The 20,855-nt window shown below is 47.1% G+C and overlaps 2 protein-coding genes across 3 annotated transcripts; both read left to right on the top strand.

The window, feature by feature from the left end:
- Positions 1-628: 628 nt before the first annotated feature.
- PA2G4 (proliferation-associated 2G4) lies at positions 629-9,120 on the top strand. The gene is made up of 13 exons (XM_040491759.1): positions 629-891; positions 2,767-2,895; positions 3,177-3,282; positions 3,374-3,443; positions 3,643-3,735; positions 6,279-6,342; positions 6,564-6,642; positions 6,794-6,872; positions 6,968-7,101; positions 7,236-7,330; positions 7,449-7,576; positions 7,733-7,786; positions 7,999-9,120. The coding sequence occupies exons 1-13, from the start codon at positions 804-806 to the stop codon at positions 8,062-8,064; spliced, it is 1,185 nt and encodes a 394-aa protein (XP_040347693.1). The 5' UTR covers positions 629-803; the 3' UTR covers positions 8,065-9,120.
- Positions 9,121-11,025: 1,905 nt separating this feature from the next.
- On the top strand, positions 11,026-19,905 carry ZC3H10 (zinc finger CCCH-type containing 10). Of its 2 annotated transcripts, XM_040491755.1 has the most exons (6): positions 11,026-11,113; positions 11,228-11,252; positions 11,668-11,690; positions 11,962-12,849; positions 13,624-13,687; positions 15,126-19,905. In XM_040491755.1, the coding sequence occupies exon 6, from the start codon at positions 15,181-15,183 to the stop codon at positions 16,486-16,488; it is 1,308 nt and encodes a 435-aa protein (XP_040347689.1). In that variant the 5' UTR covers positions 11,026-11,113; positions 11,228-11,252; positions 11,668-11,690; positions 11,962-12,849; positions 13,624-13,687; positions 15,126-15,180; the 3' UTR covers positions 16,489-19,905. The 2 variants fall into 2 exon arrangements, with proteins under 2 accessions (XP_040347689.1, XP_040347690.1); XM_040491756.1 differs by lacking the exons at positions 11,026-11,113; positions 11,228-11,252; positions 11,668-11,690; positions 11,962-12,849 and adding an exon at positions 12,867-13,275.
- Positions 19,906-20,855: the final 950 nt, after the last annotated feature.

The following is a 20,855-nucleotide window of genomic DNA, read 5'->3' as shown; positions in this document are numbered from 1 at the left end:
TGTTGCCATCAAAGCCTACTGTTGGAGCAATGGTGCCATCTTCAGTGGGACTCTCCGGACTATAGCTGCCCAGTTAGCCCCTACTCCTTGTACTCTAGGTCTCCTTCCATAGGAGTTCCATAGTTCTTGCCCCTCCCCGTTCTCCCAGCACCGGAGGATGATTGGACCGGCTGAGCCGGTCCCGCCAGCCGCTCCAGGGATCCGAGGAAGGGCGCACCCAGCCTCCCTGCCCTTAATGTAGCCACTCCCTCCTCGCCTGGGTTCCACCCTGCTCCACCCAGCCCCGCTGCCTAAACACCCATCGCCCCAATGTAGCTCCGCCCCTTCTCCCTTAGCCCGCCCCTCTCTATTACGGGTTCTCGCTCCGTGCTCCTGGATGTGGTTTTTCCGGGAGAGACCACGCTTCCCATGAAGCTCACCAACTGCTCCGCCTTCCCGCCGGAGCCTGACCCTTCCCAGAGTGCTTGGCGATTCCGGCGTGCGAGGCCCTTGGAGGGCAAGGCCCCAGGGCCTGGCTTAAGAGCGCGAAAGGCGAACTGGGAATTGTAGTTCAAGAGTCCGCAAAGTCGACTAGAGGCGGCCTGTAGAAGGGACTCGTTGTCCCAGCGTGCCTTGCGCTTCAGCCCGCGCGCTCGTAGCTTCTCGCTCTCGCTCGCCCGCCCGCTCCCTGGCTAGCTCGCGCTTTCGCTCGCGCTTTCCTCGCGGATCGAAGGGGCTGTAGGCACAGCCTGCGGCTGGGAAGGAAGACAGAGGCGGCGGCTCAGGAGGAGCGAGGCTGCAGTGGTGGTGGTGGTAGTGGGAAGATGTCGGGCGAGGACGAGCAGCAGGAGCAAACTATCGCCGAGGACCTGGTTGTGACCAAGTATAAGATGGGGGGCGACATCGCCAACCGTGAGTGCGGGCCTTGGGGGTCCGGAGATCGAGGCTGAGAGGGGGAGGCAAAGGGGACGGTGCTGGGCTGGCCCCGGAGGGGCTGGAGCGGTGGGGTCATGCGGAGTGAGCAGCTGAGGGCCCCGCGCCGGTCCACCGTGGGTGGCGTGGTGGGAAGACTCCGTGTCGCGCCTGGGACCTGAGCCGCTGGGCCTGGGCTGGAGTCTGGGGAGGTGTGGGGCCCTGACCGGGAAGAGCGCAGAGCAGGGCCCCCAGCCGGCTCCGACCTTAGGCCGTTAGTCAAGAGGCAAGGCGCATCTTCTGCCCCTCACCCTTCGGTCCGGATCCCTGCCTCTTATTCTGCCACCGGCGAGGCCACCTCGAAAAGGAAGCGCCCAGCTGTTGGCGACGGAAGCGTCCCTCTATTTTGTTTTGGCTCCCCGGCATCAAGAGCCCAGCCGGCACGTGTTGCCGGGTTCCCATGCGGATCGCCGGCTCCCTTCCTCTGCTACAGTCCCTGACACCAGCTTCCCTACCACGTGCTTTGCTGGAGTCTTTCGTTTTTTACTTCAACTCTTTCGCTGGTGGGGCCCCCTTCTCCTCTTGGGCCAGCTCAGGGATCGTTGGAGGACACCCCCGGAGCTCCTAACACAACTCTTGGAGATAATATCTGGCTTTTCTTGAAGTTATTGCTACCAACAATCTGTGCAGATAGCCTTAGCCGTCAGATTTGATCTCAGGGACTTGATAACGCTAGGAGTGTTTTGAGGTTCTCACCCCAACTAGGCAGTCTTGTGAATGGTACTGAAAAGAGGGTGGGGGGCTGATTTTAGGATCTCAGAAGTCATCCTTATTACCACTGTGCTGGGACTTTCTCAGCAGCTGCCTGCCAAGCTTGGCAGATGTCACACTTTCCTTTTTCTCTCTTTGCAATTTACCTTTTCACTTTAAAACCCAATTAGGGGAACAGAAAATGCTTGTGTTTGGGCTTTTAAATGGTTTTGACAGTAAAGATAGGTATTTAGGATTCCTTTGGTCCTATGGCTGAAAACCTGAGTTTTTCATGCTTCCAAAGACTTGGATCACAAAAATCAAATCTGAAGCTCAGGATAGGCCATGGTGAGGGCATCCAGTGAACAGAACAATGCTTTATAACAAAATGAACATTTAATATAGTGCCTTATTTGGAGTGCTTTTTAGTATTAGTGGTTTGAATCAAAAAAAAATTTTCCCTTGCAACTTATAACTTCTGAGGCACTTGTGATCCCAGATACTAGTTTGAAACTCAGGTCTTACACCTCTTTGAGATGTGCTACAAGCTGTAAGACATGAGCCTTTGAAGCTCAGGAACTTTAGATTAAGTCCCTTTGGTTTATACACCGGTTGATGAGGAAATACTTTTACACAGATTGAGATTACTAACATCTAATTGGGGTGTCTGAGAAGGGAAGAAGGTAGCATTTAACAATGCATCAGCTTCGAGTCAGCAATTCTGTGTCTATCTTCCTGTTGTTCCTGACGCCTATAAATTTCTTCCAGTCTGCTTTGCATGTATGTTGGTCACCTTGCTGAGGTGAGAACCCCCTTGAAGTTCGTAACTGTCCTACCACGCCACTGGTATCTTTGGAAAGTCTCCCTTCACTAGGGAGACAGATGGTGTTTACCCAGTTGTCACATTCTATAGGGAGAGAAGGGTGTGTGGCTTTTTTATTTTAGGAAAAGGAAGGTAGAAATTTAGTGATTATAAGTAGGTATATTCCAAGAGACAAACTTGTTCCCTCTTTCAGCCTTGGGCAATGGCACTAAGGAATATTACAAACGCTAACTTCTAGGTATTGTTTGTATGGTAACTTAGACAACACATACAGGGCTGACATGGTGGGATTCTGTCCCCAGGGGTACTTCGGTCTTTGGTGGAAGCATCCTGCTCAGGTGTGTCCGTACTGAGCCTGTGTGAGAAAGGTGATGCCATGATTATGGAAGAGACAGGGAAAATTTTCAAGAAAGAAAAAGAAATGAAGAAAGGTAAAAAATCAATCCCCCCACTAATTTCCCAAGTTTGACCCTTACTCAGTCCTGTTTGTTTTATTGTAATGATGTAACCCCCACCCAAGCTCTGGTTGAGATATTTGGAAATTTGAAATGGCAGGTGGGATACAAGCAGTTTCCTACCCAATCCAAACTGATTAAGCAGGCAAGACCCTGAAGAAAATCCTTCCATTTTTCCGAGGGGCAGCAGGGCTCCGAAAGAGACATTGAGAGAGAGAGACAGCAGGGTAGTAAGGCTGATGATTGTCTCTTTACAGGTATTGCCTTTCCCACCAGCATTTCAGTAAATAACTGTGTATGTCACTTCTCCCCTTTGAAGAGCGACCAGGACTATATTCTCAAGGAAGGTGACTTGGTAAAAATGTAAGCTTAAGCCATTTTAGAGCACTTGTCTTTTTCCTAAGCATTTGCATAGTGCTAGTTGCTAATGCTGTGCTCTCCTCTTGCCTTTCAGTGACCTTGGGGTCCATGTGGATGGCTTCATCGCTAATGTGGCTCACACTTTTGTGGTTGATGTAGCTCAGGTAGGTGGTCTGCTTTGAATTTTGTTCCACTTGTGGGGAGGGTACGCTGCTGCTTCTTATTCCCACCCTTACCACCATATACAGTTTGAGAGAGTCCCTAGAGAAATAAAAGTAGAAAAGTGTTGGCTGGCCTTGCATAGTGACCAGCTCAGTTAGAATGATTTTCCAGGGAGTACTGATTACATTTCCTTATCTACAGGGGACCCAAGTAACAGGGCGGAAAGCAGATGTCATTAAGGCAGCTCACCTTTGTGCTGAAGCTGCCCTACGCCTGGTCAAACCTGGAAACCAGGTAAGCTGTTTAGTCCAGTTCTAAACCCTGATAGAATGTAAGAAGCATTAGCCATTTATAGCTATTCTGTATTGAACTGTCCCCTTCTCCTACAGCCCCCTTATAAAATAGCTTTTTTTCTTTTAAGTTTATTTATTTTGAGAGAGAGTGAGCACCAGTCGGGTAGGGGCAGAGAAAGAGGGAGAGAGAACTCCAAGCAAACTCTGCACTGTGAGCAAGGAGGCCACCATGGGGCTCAAACTCATGAACCATGAGATCATGACCTGAGCTGAAACAAAGAGTGAGATGTCACTGAGCCACCCCGGGCACCCCCATCCCTTTCTTTTTAAAGCCCCAAAGTGGGCTCAAAAAAAAGCCCGTGAGGTCAAGAGTTTCACGCTCTACTAAGTGAGGCAGCCAGGTGCCCCTAAAACATACAGCTCTTTAAAATTCGTTGTATTGGGGCACCTGGGTGGCTCAGTTCGTTAAGTGTCTGACTTTAGCTCAGTCAGATTTTCACAGTTCATCAGTTCAAGCCCTGCTTTGGGCTCTACGCTGACAGTGCAGGACCTGCTTCAGATCCTCTGTCTCTCTCTCCCCTCCCCGCCCTCAGAAATAAATAAACTTGTTTATATAAATGTTTATTTATTTAGTGAGAGAGTGCATGTTCGGATGGAGGAGGGGGAGACAGAGGGGGACAAAGGATCTGCACAAGCACCAAAGCAGACTCTGCACAGACAGCAGTGAGCCCCCTGTGGGGCTTGAACTCATAAGCTATGAGATCACAACTAACTCTGAGAGACTATCATAGATAAGTTCACATGCAGGTGTTTGGGGATATATGGTCCTTTCCTCATGGAGCCTATAGAGGTCCTCTCTTATTCGTGTTTTGGATGTACATCTTTTCCTAAAATAATTTGAGGGATATCACTTAGAGTAAAACACAAATGTAAAAAAAAAACCAACTTTTTTTTAAGAACTGTTTTTTTTTTTTTTTTAATTCTTTGTGTAATTAATCCCTACACCAAACGTAGGGCTCAAACTCACAACCCCAAGATCAAAAGTCCCTTGCCCTTCCAATTGAGCCAGGCAAGTGCCCCCAAAAACCCAATTTTAAAAGCTTATAACAGAAATCACAGTAGTACCAGTAAACTGGTGGCAGAAAGAGGCCAAAAGTTAGTTTTGTGCTTTTGCAAGACAATATTAGAAAGCCCAGGGATCATAAACTATCGTGAATTACTATAATTTAACATCTTAGGCTATGCATGGAGACATTTTTTCTCACACTTCAGTCTCCAGGACCCTGTTCAATACTTAAAGCTTGCCCCCCCCCCCTTTTTTTTTTTGCTTTTGCTTTTGCTTTTGCTTTTTTTTCATTTCTGTTCTCTCTTATTCTTCTTTTAATTAGTTTGTACTTCACCATTGTTACTCGTTTGCGTCATTTTTACTTAAACCTCTGTCTTGGTTTGCTTATAACGATACCTACTTCATACAGTTGTTATGAAGCATTTTGAACAGTACCTGGCACATAGTAAGCACTTGTGTTGGCTCTTATTACTTTGCGTGTTGATTATTTATATACTTAGAATTGTGTTATCTTCACTGGAAGGTGGTGGTGTATACTGGCTATTATATAGTTATGACATACATCAGGAATATCTGGATTCTTGCCCTATTGCCAATGCTTACTGTTTAAAAATAACTTTTTGAGTTCAAATTTCCTAATCCGCAAAATAGGAAAAATAAAATTGTCACTTATTATCATAGGGTTGTTGTAACAATTGAAATGATCCATGTACAGTACCTAGCATATGGCTTAATAATATTAGTTATGATTACTTATTTTTCATTTGGTTTAAGAACTGTAGCTTAGGGGCACCTGGGTGGCTCAGTCAGTTGAGGGTCTGACTTTGGCTCAGGTCATGATCTCATGGTTCGTGGGTTTGAGCCCCACGTTGGGCTCTGTGCTGGCAGCTTGGGGCCTGGAGCCTGTTTCGGATTCTGCGTCTCTCTCTGTCTCTGCTCCCCTGCTCACACTCTGTCTCTCTCTCAAAAATAAAGATTAAAAAAAAATTTTTTAAAGAAAAAAAGAACTGTAGCTTAGGTGGGGGTCAGATCATGTTTGAAAGGTAAGAAGGGGAAAATCAGAGTTTGCTGTTCCCTCTCAACAAATATTGTGGAATAAACACTGGATTCATCACTAGAAAACCTGGGTTTATCTCAGTTTCTTCAAGTTAACTGGCTTAAGCCTGGGAAAATCTTAACCCTTCTGTGCCTCAGTTTCTTCATGTTTTAAATTGGGATATGGGGTATAGATCTGCTGTATTCACCTTTCAGAATTGTCTAATTAGACCATCTTTGTGAAAGCACTTTGTAAAATGATATGCAAACATAAGGTGTTTTTAAGCTGTAGGGATAATAACTTGAAATGAAAAACCAATGAGAGTCGTTGCTCTTGATGGAGGGTATTGGGACTATCAGTTTTTTATATTTTTCATTCTCATGGTGGAGAGCTTATTGGCCCCTTTATATATCTCACCTGTTATTTGATCTTGTACTTCTAGAACACACAAGTGACAGAAGCCTGGAACAAAGTTGCCCACTCATTTAATTGCACACCAATAGAAGGTGAGACCTCAGATAACAGGGTTGAGGGTCTGAGTGGTTTAGTAGAATTAAGGATTTTGCTCCTTCGAAGATCCATTCTGACTCTAGCACAGTGTAAGCCAAAACCTTTTCTCCCCTGAGTTTTCATAGGCACTTTTCCCTCACTGCCTGCCTCATCAACCTACATAGGTGGGTGGATTTGGGAACCTTTTGGGTTCTAGATGGCTTTGTCCTGTCCTCAGGTATGCTGTCACATCAGTTGAAGCAGCATGTCATCGATGGAGAGAAAACCATTATCCAGAATCCCACAGACCAGCAGAAGTAGGTGCCAGTTCCACCCTTCGCTTTCCACCCTCTGAGTCTAGTCACGAACATTTTCTTCATGCTCCCAGCTTACTCTTGTCTGTCTTCTTTTACTTCAGACTCCAGGAACTACTTATTGTTTTTATGGTTCCCTTTCTATTCCTTTTAGGAAGGACCATGAAAAGGCTGAATTTGAGGTACACGAAGTATATGCTGTGGATGTTCTTGTCAGCTCAGGAGAGGGCAAGGTGAGGAGAGTTTACCAGAGCTAGCACAGAAGAGTGACTGAGGGTGTGTTCTAAGAGCACCAGCCCAAATGTGACCTAACTTTTTACTCTTTTAGGCCAAGGATGCAGGACAGAGAACCACCATTTACAAACGAGACCCTTCTAAACAGTATGGGCTGAAAATGAAAACTTCACGTGCCTTCTTCAGTGAGGTCGAAAGGCGTTTTGATGCCATGCCATTTACTTTAAGGTACTACTACTGCACTTAGCAAGAACAGTACTTGGAACCAGACTGACTCCCTAGACCACACACATTTAAAAACTTGAGGAAAATGTTACTTGATAGGGAGTTAAGGATGCCTGAATTTGTCTTCCACCACCCAGAGCATTTGAAGATGAGAAGAAGGCCCGCATGGGTGTGGTGGAATGTGCCAAACACGAACTGCTGCAGCCATTTAATGTTCTCTATGAGAAGGAGGGTGAGTCCTAAGAAGAGAGTTTCACTTTGGAGCCCCTGATTACAGTCCCCCACTCTAGCTTACAGAAATGGAGTATGACAAGGGGACATTTTATCAAAACACTTCCTTTCTTCCATAGGTGAATTTGTTGCCCAGTTTAAATTTACAGTCCTGCTCATGCCCAATGGCCCCATGCGGATAACTAGTGGTCCCTTTGAGCCTGACCTTTACAAGTCTGAGATGGAGGTCCAGGATGCAGAGCTAAAGGTCAGTGTGTGACGGAAAGGGGTGAACACATTGCACGTGTCCTGGGAGTGAGGAGGAGGTGTCAGCAAAGTCCTGCAAAGGGCCGGGATACTGAGACATTTTGTGTTTCCTCAGCATTCCTCAAAATTTGTTTTCCTTCCTCCTCCTATTTTCCAGGCCCTCCTCCAGAGTTCTGCAAGTCGGAAAACCCAGAAAAAGAAAAAAAAGAAGGTATGATTATCCGTCTATGGCAGGGTGAACTTGATCCCTCTTGAGTCCACCTTCCTGGGTGTTGTGGTGGGCATATGTGTATCTGTATATCCTTACTTTCCCTTTCCTCAGCCTTGACCTAGAGCATTAGGGTATTTTCGTCCTTGGTACCCTGGATACTACCCCAGGTAGTTGGAAACTGATAAGTCTTCCTCTCTTTTCCACGAATATAGGCCTCCAAGACTGCAGAAAATGCCACCAGTGGGGAAACATTAGAAGAGAATGAAGCTGGGGACTGAGGTGGGTCCCATCTCCCCAGCTTGCCGCTCCTGCCTCATCCCTTTCCCACCACACCCCAGGCTCTGTGAAGTGCATTTCGTCTTCTCCACCCAGGACCGCCAGCAGAGCAGGATCTCCCTGCCCCCATCCCTGTCCCTACCCCACTCCCTGTCCAACAACAACCAGCTCCAACTGACTCTGGTCTTGGGAGGCCAGGCTTCCCAGCCACCGAAGACTACTTTAAATAGAAAAGAGAAATTGAATAATAAAATCAGGAGTCAAAATTCATCGTCTTCAAGCCCCTCTTTCTAGCCTTTTTCTACTACTCTCTGCTTTGGTCAAGGTTTATGACCCTACAACAGAACAGGGAGAAGGCTAAAGTAGCCGCCACCACTAAAAACTCAGCTGAAATTTTTTTATACCACTCTGGTGTCAGCATTTTCCCATCTGTTGGGGCTTGTTCCTCTCTTTTCCCATTCTCCCCAGGTATTTTATCAGGCCTCAAAATAAAGAGGAGCTATATTCAGATTGTTTTTATTCACGTGTGGCAGATTTCTTTCTGATCCAGACTGGTCAGGCCCCTCTCATTTTTAGGAGCTGGAGCCTGCATTTACCAAGAGATTCTCATCTGTCAAATGGATCCTCATTTGTAAATCTCTTTAGTCGTTTTTGTTCTGCAGGACTTTTTTTGTCTTCACAAAGCTGTAAAGAAGTAATCCATCTCCACCTTGTCCATTTCTTTGGAGTCGATGGGGGGGCGTTCCCCTGTTTCATCTTAGACACCTGAGCTGGAAGCTCAACTGTGGTTTTGTTCCCTGTTTGAAATATTTTGACTTCCCTCCCTGAAAGAAAGACCAGGAACCAGAGGAGCAGACTGACTGAAGAGACAACTCCTGGCTTTCTGAAGCTGTGGACTTGGATTGGATGAATTGCTAGGGGTTTGGAGAGGAAGGTGATGAAATTCAGTACCTCTGGCATGCTGTCCCAGGGAACTAGGGCTCCCGCTAACTTATGAGGTTTTTAAACATGTTGAAAATGACATGGCGTTAAAATAAATTTGGATTTGCTCATAATCATGTGCCTTTGTGTGCTGTGCTTATTTGATAAAGATGGGGGAAATGTCAACTGAAGTGATGGTCATTTGGAACTAGTTTTCGATATTGCCGTATTCTGCCGTTCTAAAGAAATACTGTGGGTTGGGACAGTACATTTTTTTATGAAAGCTTTTAAAGTTTTTTTGAGTAAAAACTTACCCCTTGTTGCTGACAATTTGTTCAGGACAATTAATGTGTACTGCAAAAAATAAAACCATATTGAAGTGTTTGTCTTGATTTAGGAAACCAGGAAGAATGCCTTTAGTATTAGGCCCAGAAGCCTTAGGATAACAGCTGATTAATACATTTCATATGTTATATGCATTGTATACTCTTATTACAATAAGTTAGAGAAAGACGATGTTAAGAAAATGCTGAGGAGAAATTTACAGCATTGTGTATATATTTAAAAACACGTGTAAGTACCGATGCAGTTCAAACGTGCGTTTTTCAAGAGTCTACTGTTAGGGGCAATCAACAGGTGAAATCCTGATCCTAGTGGACTTGGTAAAATGTTGCTGGAGTTAACTTCAAAAGCTTGTTATATTCTGATAATACTAGAACTACTTAAACACTTGGAAAGAGGGCCCTAGAAGTTTTACTTTTTAAAGTTTATTTTGAGAGAGCGAGTAGGAGGGCTGAGAGAAAATCCCAAACAGGCTCCACACTGTCGGAGCAGAGCCCCTCAGCAGTACTGATCTCGTGAATCTTGAGATCATTACCTGAGCCTAGATCAAGAGTAATATGCTTAACTGACTGAGCCATCCAGGCACCCTGAGGGCCGTACGTTTTTTCCAGAGTTAAAAAAAGTGAAATGTTGCTGTATAAAAAAACCATGAAAAAAGGATTGTCACGAAAAGCCTTACAGTCTCTTATTAAAGTAAGGTGAAGTCTATGGTAAACTGTTCTTTTTCATCCTTCCTAGCTCAAGTTTCCCGTAGCCAAATCTACAAGTATCTTTTCTGGGTGCTTCTGACCTGACCATACCATGAGACTGGGAAGATCAATCTTAACACCAAATATTCTCAGTCTAGAGAAGAAGACAGTTGATCCTGCTTCCTGTATGTACATTGGTTTGATCTTAACTCCTAAGTAGAGGCAGAGTCACTTAAGTATTTTTCTTTTTTTAATGTTTATTTATTTATTTTTGAGAGAGAGACAGAGCATGAGCGGGGCCGGGGCAGAGAGAGGGAGACACGGAATCCAAAGCAGGCTCCAAGCTCTGAGCTGTCAGCACAGACCCGGTCGCGGACTCGAACTCACAGACTGAGAGATCATGACTTGAGCCGAAGTCGGACATTTATCCGACTGAGCCACTCAGGCGCCCTGAAGTATTTTCTGAACAAGATGTACTGAGCCAGAAATCTTGTGGCATTCAGCCTCATGTATCGCGGGGGAAAGACTATAGCTGAGAAAGCAAAAGCGTTCATCTAAGTAACAAAGCTCTCTTCGTAGTATGACGGCTTTCTCAACTCCCCACTTACACGTTCTGGAATCTTAAGACCTTCGTAAGTTACGAGATAGAATCTCCCTGCAGCAATTTAAAAATAAACCGGTAAAACAAATTAGGAATTTTTGTATAGACCGCAGGTAACCATAGTAAAATGGAGGGTGCAGCCAGGAAACTCTAACTCCCATGAAGCAGCGAGAGGGAAAGCGGAAGTCGCTATCGTTTGCTTGTCTTCACCTCTCGGACCCACATTGGAAATATGTGCTCACGCTGAAACAACACAATATCTTCATAATAAAACTGAGGGAAGGGGGATTTTGTAACTCAAATTCAAAATGTCTTCCCAGAGAACTCCTAATTCAATCAATCTGCCACCTGAGACGAGCTGAATGCCATTATTACTCTTCTTAGGCAGCCCCGCCCCTGGAGGGAAAAGTGAGATAACGGAAATGACGACACAGCTCCCTGTTAAATAGCTGTAGGCGGGCCTCTGGCGCTCTCTCCGCCTTAGCGCCATCTTCTTGGGTGAGTGTTGGGGCTGTTTGTGTTTGTATTCCGTGCTCAATCCATTAACATCCGATCTCTGCACTTGACATCATTACACGAAACTAACTGTAGCTTTTTTCTCTTTACCTGTAGAAACCTCTCCGCCATGAGAGCTAAGGTAAGCAGTCCTTGGCAGTAAGCTGAGGCAGTAGAGATTAGTGATGGGGGCGGGGGGGGGGGCGCCCCGGGGACAACTAGGCAAGGGAAGTCCGCCATGGTTCCCGAGCCGCTGGGTTCTCAAGGGTGCCCAAGAGCTAGCGGAAGAGGAAAGGCTAATTTGGGGAGAAGCAAAAGAGGTGGGTAAGTACTGTGGGCACAAAGGGCGGGAGTAGAAAAGCGCACGCGGGATTCATATCTATTTTGGCGGGTGAGGGTGGGAGTCCAAATTATTGCTGGATTTACTGTGACTATACCTACATAGTTGGTCAAGAACCTGCCAGGTTCTAAATAATGCCCTTCACATCTCTGCCCAGATCTCTTATTAAAACTAATCTCTTGTTTTATTCTTTGCCTCTGGCTGTGATGGGTTGCAGTGGAGGAAGAAGCGAATGCGCAGGTATGTTGAGACTTGACCGGCCAACACAGGAAGAGGGAAATGTAGCGTGTCTTGGACAAACCTTGGATCGTTTGGCTTAGAAATCTGAAAGAACTTGAGGTGAAAATGTTACAAGCATTGACTTGCATAGTCGGGGATTGAACGCAGGATAGTAGAACTGAAGTACTTGTCCGTTTTGACACCCCATGTATTAGATGCACATTTAAGATGGGAGGGAAAGACTGAACTCGGGTTTGTGGGCAGGAGATGTATTCCCGTGTCTGCTTTTCAGGCTGAAGCGTAAAAGAAGAAAGATGAGGCAGAGGTCCAAGTAAACCGCTAGCTTGTGCACCCATGGAGCCACAGGAGCAGAAATAAGGAAAGCCAGAGGCCAGGGACGCTGGTACCAATTGTTGGACTGCATGCCTACTTTCTAGAGCTTGATTCAGTGGATCTAGAACATCCATCGCCATCTGATCGCAACGACCACCTTTGAGAGACTCGCCTTGTTCATATCAGAAGTCCCTTTTGGTCCGTTGCTCTGGACCTGTGACTTTCGGGACTAATTCTGTTTTCATGTGTGGCTGAATGTAACAACGTATACAATAAATCTTCTCTTCTGCTGTCTTAGCTGAAGAAAAAAATGGTTTTGTCTGTTACGTGGTTTTTATTGGCTGGGGATTCTCTGTCAGTGCAGTAGGGCCTCTTGAACACCCACGCTGTAGAGCCTCGAGCGCCCTACATAGGCTACAGCCCGGGGTGTGACTCCTGTTCCTGGCCGACATTTGGTCCCCAAGCCCTTGGAGTCGGTAGATACTGGGTGGCCCTTACTTCCCAGAAAGGGTGTAGTATAAGCGAGGGGATAGGTTTGAAGGTGGTTCGTGGCCAAGTTAGGGGCAAACGGCACTGCTACCCTTACTCTTACCTAAGTCTAAGTTACTAAGTTCCGCTTTTGAGGCGCTACTGTGCTGTTGCGTCCGGTTGCTATGGTGACACCCAAAGCTTGCTGGGAACTTCCTGCGGCTAGTCACTAGTACTTCGCACACCATAGAGTAGTTCCGGGTCTGGTGGCTAGAGCGTCATTTCTTCCGCAGGAAGCGGAAGGGCAATAGGGTAGGCGGCTCTTTGTCGAAGCTAGAGGACCGGCAGGCGGCAGCAGCAACTACGGCGGCGGCGGCAGGTGAGGGAGGCGGGAGACTTAGGTGGAGGCCGCGCCCGGAGGGGAGGAGTCGGGGCCGGCCCAGCAGCTGGGCTCGGCTGGGCTACACAAGGCCCCCCAGGACCGAGCTGGTTCTTCCTCATGCCCCAGGGCCGAGCCCTTTTTCTGACTGACCCTGCTTCGCGAGCAAACGCCAGCTCCGTGACGTCACAGCCCTGCCCATCCCCGCAGCTTGATGTCACCTGGAGTCCCCCCTTTCCGCTTCACTTGTGCTCCCTTAGTGTCCTTTTCGCCTGGTCCACGGCTGAGCGCGGGTCGCACTGCACAGAACCTAGCAAGCTGGAAGACTTGCTGCATAAAACTCTTAGGACTTCTTTTCCAAACTCTGGGGTGTTGAGAAGCGTCATAATCACCGCCCCCAAGTCTAATCAGCCATCCCATTGCCTTGTCAGTCGCTGCTCTTGCACGACTCCGCATTCGGAGTTAACTAACCTCAACCCTAGGCCGGGCTCTGATCCCCACATCTTCCTTCATCTTGAGGCAGAGTACCCCTCCCCCTTTGTTCACTCAGGGCTGGTTTTCCAACCCATCCTCCTAGGCTCCCAGATTAGTTCTATATTCTTAGTTTTCTTGCCGACAATTCCCTTTGATAGGTGAAATTCAGTTTGAACTCAGAGGGAATCTTGGAAGTGCCCAGAGCTCTTGCCATTTAGTCAGACTTCTTTATTGTAACAAACATAGGCCTCTGTTCCTACCCTTCTCCCACCAAGACTCTGTTTGTTTTTTCCTGTTCAGAACCCAGCAGTGATGTGGAGGTGGAGACCCACAGGAGCCCCGGACTTCACCTGAGCTACCTCAGGTATCTAACAATCCTGGAAGAATTGGGTGGGGAGGAGTATCATAGCTGATTATCTGCCTCTGGTGGGAGTTGCAGCATGGTTCAAGCTTAGACAGATGGTATTTATTTTTCACTGGGTCATTTCCCTTTAAGTAAAAGTTTGTATCTACTTTTTTACTACTCTTCTTCCTTGATTGTTTCTATTTGGGGACTACATGCCTTTGGAGGAAAAGGATCCTTCTCCTTTTACAGATTCTTCTGTAACTCTGGTCTCTTATCTGGTTGGTTCATTTTAGGGACCTCTGAAGGCAAAGTCAAGCCAGTAGGGAAGGTGCTTGGGGGGAAATGAAGACCAAAGAAACCAGGAAAGATTTCCTTATACTCCAGGGGAAGCAATATGAAGTTTTCCTATATGAACAGCAGGGGGAGCCTGGTCACTGCTTAGGAAAGGCTTATGAGGTCAAACACGTGGTGGCAGGGACTCCCAGTCTTCTTGGGGGTGGGGAGAGGGGAGGGCTAGAACCAGGGCAGTGGATTGACATTCCAGAGCTCTCTTGGGAAAGAGGAGACTTAAAAAGCTTTTATAGAGCCTATAAATAAAGAGGATCTTTATGGGGTGAGGAATGGTGTGGTTTGATGTCAGTGGTATCTTCTAATGGGGAATAGGAGGGGGCTGTAGAATGGGAAAAGAAAAGTCACTTGTTCCTGTGAAATTAACTCCTTCCTCCCACCTTGACCTTACTACAAATGGTTTTGTCCTTTGGGGGTGTATAAGTGGAGATCCCAGCTGTAGAACTACCCCCTTCTCCCCGAAATGGAGTGGAGGGAGCTGACCACACTGGTGTTGACAGCAGAGGTGAGCTGGGAGAGAATACTAAAAAATGATAGGTTTAGGAACTGCCATCAAGCTGGTGACACCAGTCTCTTCATTTAGGATTTCCTGGGGTCTAGAGTGCCCTCACCTGAGATCCCACGGAAGAGGGGTTAAGGGAAGTTTTGTCTGCAGTGTCCCGTTATCCACAGCCCTAGTAAGCTCACCAGCCCATCTTGGCCACTTCCCAATCTCCTCCTAATCTACTGAGACACTGAGACAGCAGTTTTAATTTCACTTTCTCAACTTTAATAAGGTCAGCTCAGAAGGGGAAATAAAACCCAACACTGTTTTCTCCTTGCCCCCTCCTTGGCCTGTCATCATTAGTGAGATGAAGTGGCTTCACCCCAGCTCCCTCCTCCATTAGTCAGGCTAGTGTGAATCATTCTGACCCAACCAGGTGCACGAGGACCTGGGAGGGACTTCTGACAAGCCAGCCAGTCCAGCCAGAATTCTCATACCTTAGATTTTCCATCTCCAAAGCCATGCCTGTCTGGCCTGCCTCTTGCTGGACTGCCTGCTCTGTAGCTGGGAAGAGTGTGGCCTCTCTGGAAGACACCTGTTTGACACAGTTCTTCTCTTTCCTAGCGGTCACCAAGGGTGGCAAGAAAAGGAAGAAAGCCCTGAGTTGGGGGGGACCAGAATGCCTGACCGGGACAGCTATGCCAACGGCACCGGGAACAGCGGTGGAGGCCCTGGAGGAGGTGGCAGCGAGGAGACCAGTGGGGCAGGGGCAGGCAGTGGCGGGGCCAGCTCAGATGCCATCTGTAGAGACTTCTTGAGGAATGTATGCAAGCGAGGCAAGCGTTGCCGCTATCGTCATCCAGACATGAGTGAGGTATCCAACTTGGGAGTGAGCAAAAATGAGTTCATCTTCTGCCATGACTTCCAGAACAAGGAGTGTAGCCGCCCAAACTGCCGATTCATCCATGGCTCCAAGGAGGATGAGGATGGTTATAAGAAGACAGGAGAGCTTCCCCCTCGGCTGAGGCAGAAAGTGGCAGCCGGCCTGGGCCTTTCACCAGCTGACTTGCCGAATGGCAAAGAGGAGGTCCCTATCTGCCGTGACTTTCTCAAGGGTGACTGCCAGAGAGGAGCCAAGTGCAAGTTTCGCCACCTGCAGCGGGATTTTGAGTTTGATGCTCGAGGTGGAGGAGGCAGTGGTGGTGGTGGTGCAACAGGCCCAGTCCCCCCAGGACGACGTCACGACCTCTATGATATCTATGACCTCCCTGACAGGGGCTTTGAGGACCATGAACCAGGCCCCAAGCGCCGGCGAGGTGGATGCTGCCCCCCGGATGGCCCCCATTTTGAATCCTATGAATATAGCTTGGCTCCACCTCGAGGGGTGGAGTGCAGACTGCTGGAGGAGGAGAATGCCATGCTCAGGAAGCGGGTGGAGGAGCTTAAGAAGCAGGTCAGCAACCTGCTGGCCACCAATGAGGTACTGCTGGAACAAAATGCCCAGTTCCGCAATCAGGCCAAGGTCATGACCCTGAGCTCTACCGCACCAGCAACTGAGCAGACTCTGGCCCCCACTGTGGGCACTGTTGCCACTTTTAACCATGGTATTGCCCAGACTCACACTACTCTCAGCAGCCAGGCTCTACAGCCTCGCCCTGTATCCCAGCAAGAACTGGTGGCCCCCACTGGAGCTCCAGCTGCTCCCCCAACTAATGCTGCACCTCCTGCTGCTCCACCACCCCCACCCCCACACTTGAACCCAGAGATCACGCCATTGTCAGCTGCTCTGGCTCAAACAATTGCCCAGGGAATGGCACCCCCACCTGTCTCCATGGCTCCTGTGGCTGTATCTGTGGCTCCTGTGGCCCCAGTGGCTGTATCGATGGCCCAACCCTTGGCAGGAATCACAATGAGCCACACCACCACTCCCATGGTGACTTACCCCATCGCTTCCCAGAGCATGCGTATCACAGCCATGCCACACTGATGGGGCTAATGGACACTCCCCTGGTATAGCCTCCCAGGGCTGGGGTCGAGGGGCCCTTACCCACTCGCCTAGCCCTCCCAGGCCCTGTCTGAAGGGCTCACTCAAGGACTAGGACAAGAGACTACAAGGAGTTTGCTTCTGAGAAAGGGTTGGGCCGGTCTGTTTTCTCTCACCTCCCTTTTATGAGGGTCCTCTTGTCCATCTTCCTTCAAGCCTCACAGAGGGGGCTTTCATAGGAGTGCAGACTGAAGCCAGCAGAGAGGAAGGACTGACTGAGGGGCCGTATGTACCCTGATGGGAAGATGGGGACATCCCTTGTCTTGTCCTCTCTTCTGCATAGCACAGGTTCCAGCACTGGCTTTGGAAGAAAAAAAACAAAAACAAAAAAAAACCCTGCCCAGAGGGAAAGCCAGGAGAGATTGGGAAGTGGGTGGCCAGGAGAGAAGGCCTAATAGGAGCCTTCAGACAACTGGGGGCCTAGTTGGAGAATACAGGAAACTGTTCCTGGGCTCAAGGGAAGGTGGGGACCATAGTACTCCAGTCCAAAGACTAGGGGAGCATTCATTACCTTGGCTTGGCTTGGAAATCCATAGGGCAGGGCCCACCACTTTCCAAAGAAATAAAAAAAGAGTTATTTTTAACAAATGGAGGCAGTGAAAACTTGCTTAGATAAACTGTGTGGAAGATGAGAGCAGTAAATATATCTCATGCCAAAATGGGATAAAGACCCCACCCTCACACAGCTTGGATAAGGTTGGGCAGAGACCAGGTGAAGGGTAGGGACCCAGAGCAAAATTAAACGGCGCTTTGTGGGGTAAAAGCATTGGAGCCACCTAGTCTAGTTTAAAAATAGTCCCATCTGTTGCTGGTTTCTATCTGCATGATACTATTCCCAGGATACCTTAGTAACCAGGGCTCCTGGGGTCATTTAGGGGGGCAGGTACTAAGGAGGGGTGGATGTGCTGGGAAATGGGAATGGGATATGTATTGACAGATCCCTTATTCAAACAGCAGGGCAGGTGGCAGTTGCTCTCTGGTTGATGACAGTTAATGCCCCTCTTACCCCATCCCTTCCTCAGTTACCAATGCCTTAAGCCTTCAAGGCTTGGGAGGTGCTGGGAAAAGGAAAGTTCTCCTGGGGACACAAACCTCAGGGTTCATCTCTTTCCTTTGCCTCCATATAGAACCACAGAGGTTTTAAATCCAATTAAGAGTCCATAAGGCCAGGGACCCCAGTAGCCAAACCTCAGTTCCTCCTCAGCTCGTAGTTGATGTAGGGGAAACAACTCAGGTATCTAGTCTGATGAGACAGTGGATTTGGGATACAGAACATGGTTCTGAGTTGTGCTTCCCCCATCATATCTGCTGCTACCTCTTGTTTTGTCTGGTTGATCACTCAGGTTACACCTGGGGTTGGAGATGGTATGCGCGGTCAAGGCTGGTCATAAAAAAAAGAAAAGGCCTAAAGACTAGAAGTGGTCAAATACTGAAATATTGTGTGTGGACTCTAGAAACCACACATTGATAAGCTTAATGTTGATTTTTCTGGCACAGTTCTGGATTATTAAAAGAGATGGTTTATGAGTAGAGACAAATGTGATGATAGATACCAACATGAGTTCATCCCAGCCAAATCCTGACTATTTTCTTTTTGCCAAGTATCTCTAAAGAGGTAGATTTGGGAAACTGAATCATTGTATCTTCTTGATTAACATATGCCAGCCAAAGACTGCCAGGAATACACCTGTAGTCAAACAAATTGGGTTTAATGCTCACTGCAGTTATGGAGAGTGTGCCATGGGACCCATGCCTAGCAAAGGGACATTAGAAAGGACTTTTAGGACTTGGGACTCTGGTTAAGTGATTTGGGGGAAGGTTCAAGGAAGTGGGGCTTGGTTCCACTGGGTGCTGTCAGGGAAGCAGGGATACTTCTGTGATTGGGTATCTTAACTAGGAAAAGAGCAGACTAGAGTGAAGCTGAAATTGGTAATAAAGCAGCAGTCACCCATTAGTTGGGAGAAGGGGATGTTTGCTATTTCATGACTTGCACACTGACCTTGTTTTGTGTTTAAACAAAATTGTGAAGTGTGATCTTGGTTTTTTTGCCTCACTTCATCACAGTCACTGAGTGCCATTGTGTGATGTTGGTGTTTCATGAGATTGTGTCCAGTAGGAGAACATCATTTCCTAGCTGTGAGCCCAGGTCAGCCCTTAACAACCCGAAGCCCAGCACTGCCAGGCCTGTCCCCAGATGGCAGGGCTGCTTTGCTCTTCCTCATCTGCTAAGTCATTGCAGATAAGAGAATAATTATGGGTCAGTTAATGGTAGAGTTTGGCGGCGTCAAAACTCAACATCTTTGTGTAGTAAATGTTGATTAGCGCATTTTGTTAGAGAAACTTCTGGTCTCTAGTGATACACTCAAGGGCTATGTTTTATTTAAAAAATTTATATAAAAATATGAAAAGCCCTGTTAACCAACATTAACACACGGAAATACCAAGTAAACCTGAAAGTGCTGTAACTTGGATTGACTGAATTAATCCAAGAGGTCAGTTTGGATCAATTTGGATTGACCCTCTCCCTAAAAAATTGCTTGAGCCTGTCTGAGAAAGAACTGCAGAGAACTATGTTAGCAATAATTCACATGAAAACAACACAGGACTTCAATTGGTTACAAAAAAATTAAACTCTTAGTCCTATAGTATGTCAATCCATAAATACTAAGAGCCTGCTATGTTCTAAGCACCTTCTGAGGAGCTCCAAAAGGGTAAGAGAACCATAGTAATACATTGTAAATATAACAGTTCTACCACGTCTTTTTGAGTGAAACCACTCTTAAAGGATTCTGTGTTCTAAGTGTAATTTTCAAAGAGGCCCATTGATAAATCAGTGGGGATAGCAGAAAAAAAAAAAAAAACCTGACGAGACTGAGGGGAAACCTAATAGATGTCTTCAAATATTTGAAGGGCTCTCCAATGGAGAAAAGGTCCTGTCTTGCTGCATAGGAAATAAATAGGGAGTTCTAGAATAATAGCTAACATTTACTGAGTACTTAATAATATAAGCCAAGGCACTGTGCTAGGCACTTTACATGCAATTTCTCTTTGACACAATGGGTTCTGTTATACAACCCAGTTTGCAGAGGAGAAAGGCTTAATGAGAGTAAGCTGCCCAGGGTTCTGCAACTACTAAGGAATGGAGCCAGGCATTCAGGCAGACTCCAGACTTGGCATAAAAAAGTTCTAATGATAGACCTACTTTGCAGTAACTTTTGAGGAATAATAGAGGATATTACCTCAAATCCTGTTGCCCCTTCCATCTTGGAGAGGGGGCAAGGACTAGGTTACCACATCTAATCCTCTCCCTCCCTGAGGATGTTAATGAAGTTTACATATTAAATGCAGATTGCAAATCCAGGAAGTTTGGGTATTCTCACTTAGACACTTCCTCGAACAAATGGCCATGCTTTCTCCTGTTACAGATTTACTGCTTATCACCACCAGGTGGCACCTGGACTGCAGAATTGTCTACTGGCAGGGACCCACCCTGTTTACTTGTTCTGGTGCCTGCATTGCAGCTGCAGATCCTATGCCTCCTGGGCCTCAGCTGGGAGGAGACCTTCCTGAGGATTAGCTTTCATCTTCCACAGACTGTCTTTGGTAGAAGGGTCTGATGTTCTAGATGGGGTGAGAAAGCAGAGAAGCTTGGAAAAAAACTCCATAGGTCACCATCTCACCCCCCAGCCTAAGTGACCTGCTCCTCCTACTCTAGTGCTTGGCAAAATTCAGTTTACAGAGAGATTTCCCTCCAAGGAGGCGCATCCATTTTCCTGCTGTATTCTGCGTAGTGAGCAGGTCACTCTTACCTCTTCCAGATTCCATGAGCTCCTTCCTACCTGCTTACCTCTGAGAACACGGAAGATGTAAAAGGCAGAAAGTTGTTCCTTACACAGTTCTGCACACTGAATGAAGCACTCTAGATACTGTTTAGCCTCAGGGAAGTAGAGAAGGGGAAGTCAGAAAATTTAAGGGGGTAAGGTTGAGCAGGAATAGGTTTTAAACAGAGTTGATGAAACAGTCTGATGGAATCTATGCCCTGCAGAGCCAGATAATATTTATCTGCTGCAGATCTAGTCTCTCCCCACCAGTCAACCCTACTTTTCCTGTTGCTTCAAACAATAACACAAGCTCCACACATACTGCATTAAAAGATAATCATTTTATGACCAATTCTTCCCTCCTGAGCTTCCAATTAGTCTAGTTTCTAAGTCCAGTTAACTACTAACAGTAGTCATCATCAATGTACCCTGCGCTTTTCCCTTCCTACACGTACACTATACAACATGGAATTGCATTAGTTCTACATG

This window comes from Herpailurus yagouaroundi, unplaced genomic scaffold, assembly GCF_014898765.1.
Source record: "Herpailurus yagouaroundi ecotype Mexico unplaced genomic scaffold, PumYag 182, whole genome shotgun sequence".
Lineage (NCBI taxonomy): Eukaryota > Metazoa > Chordata > Mammalia > Carnivora > Felidae > Herpailurus > Herpailurus yagouaroundi.
Note: the sequence above shows the minus strand (reverse complement) of the source record. Positions and strands in the feature narration are given on the sequence as shown.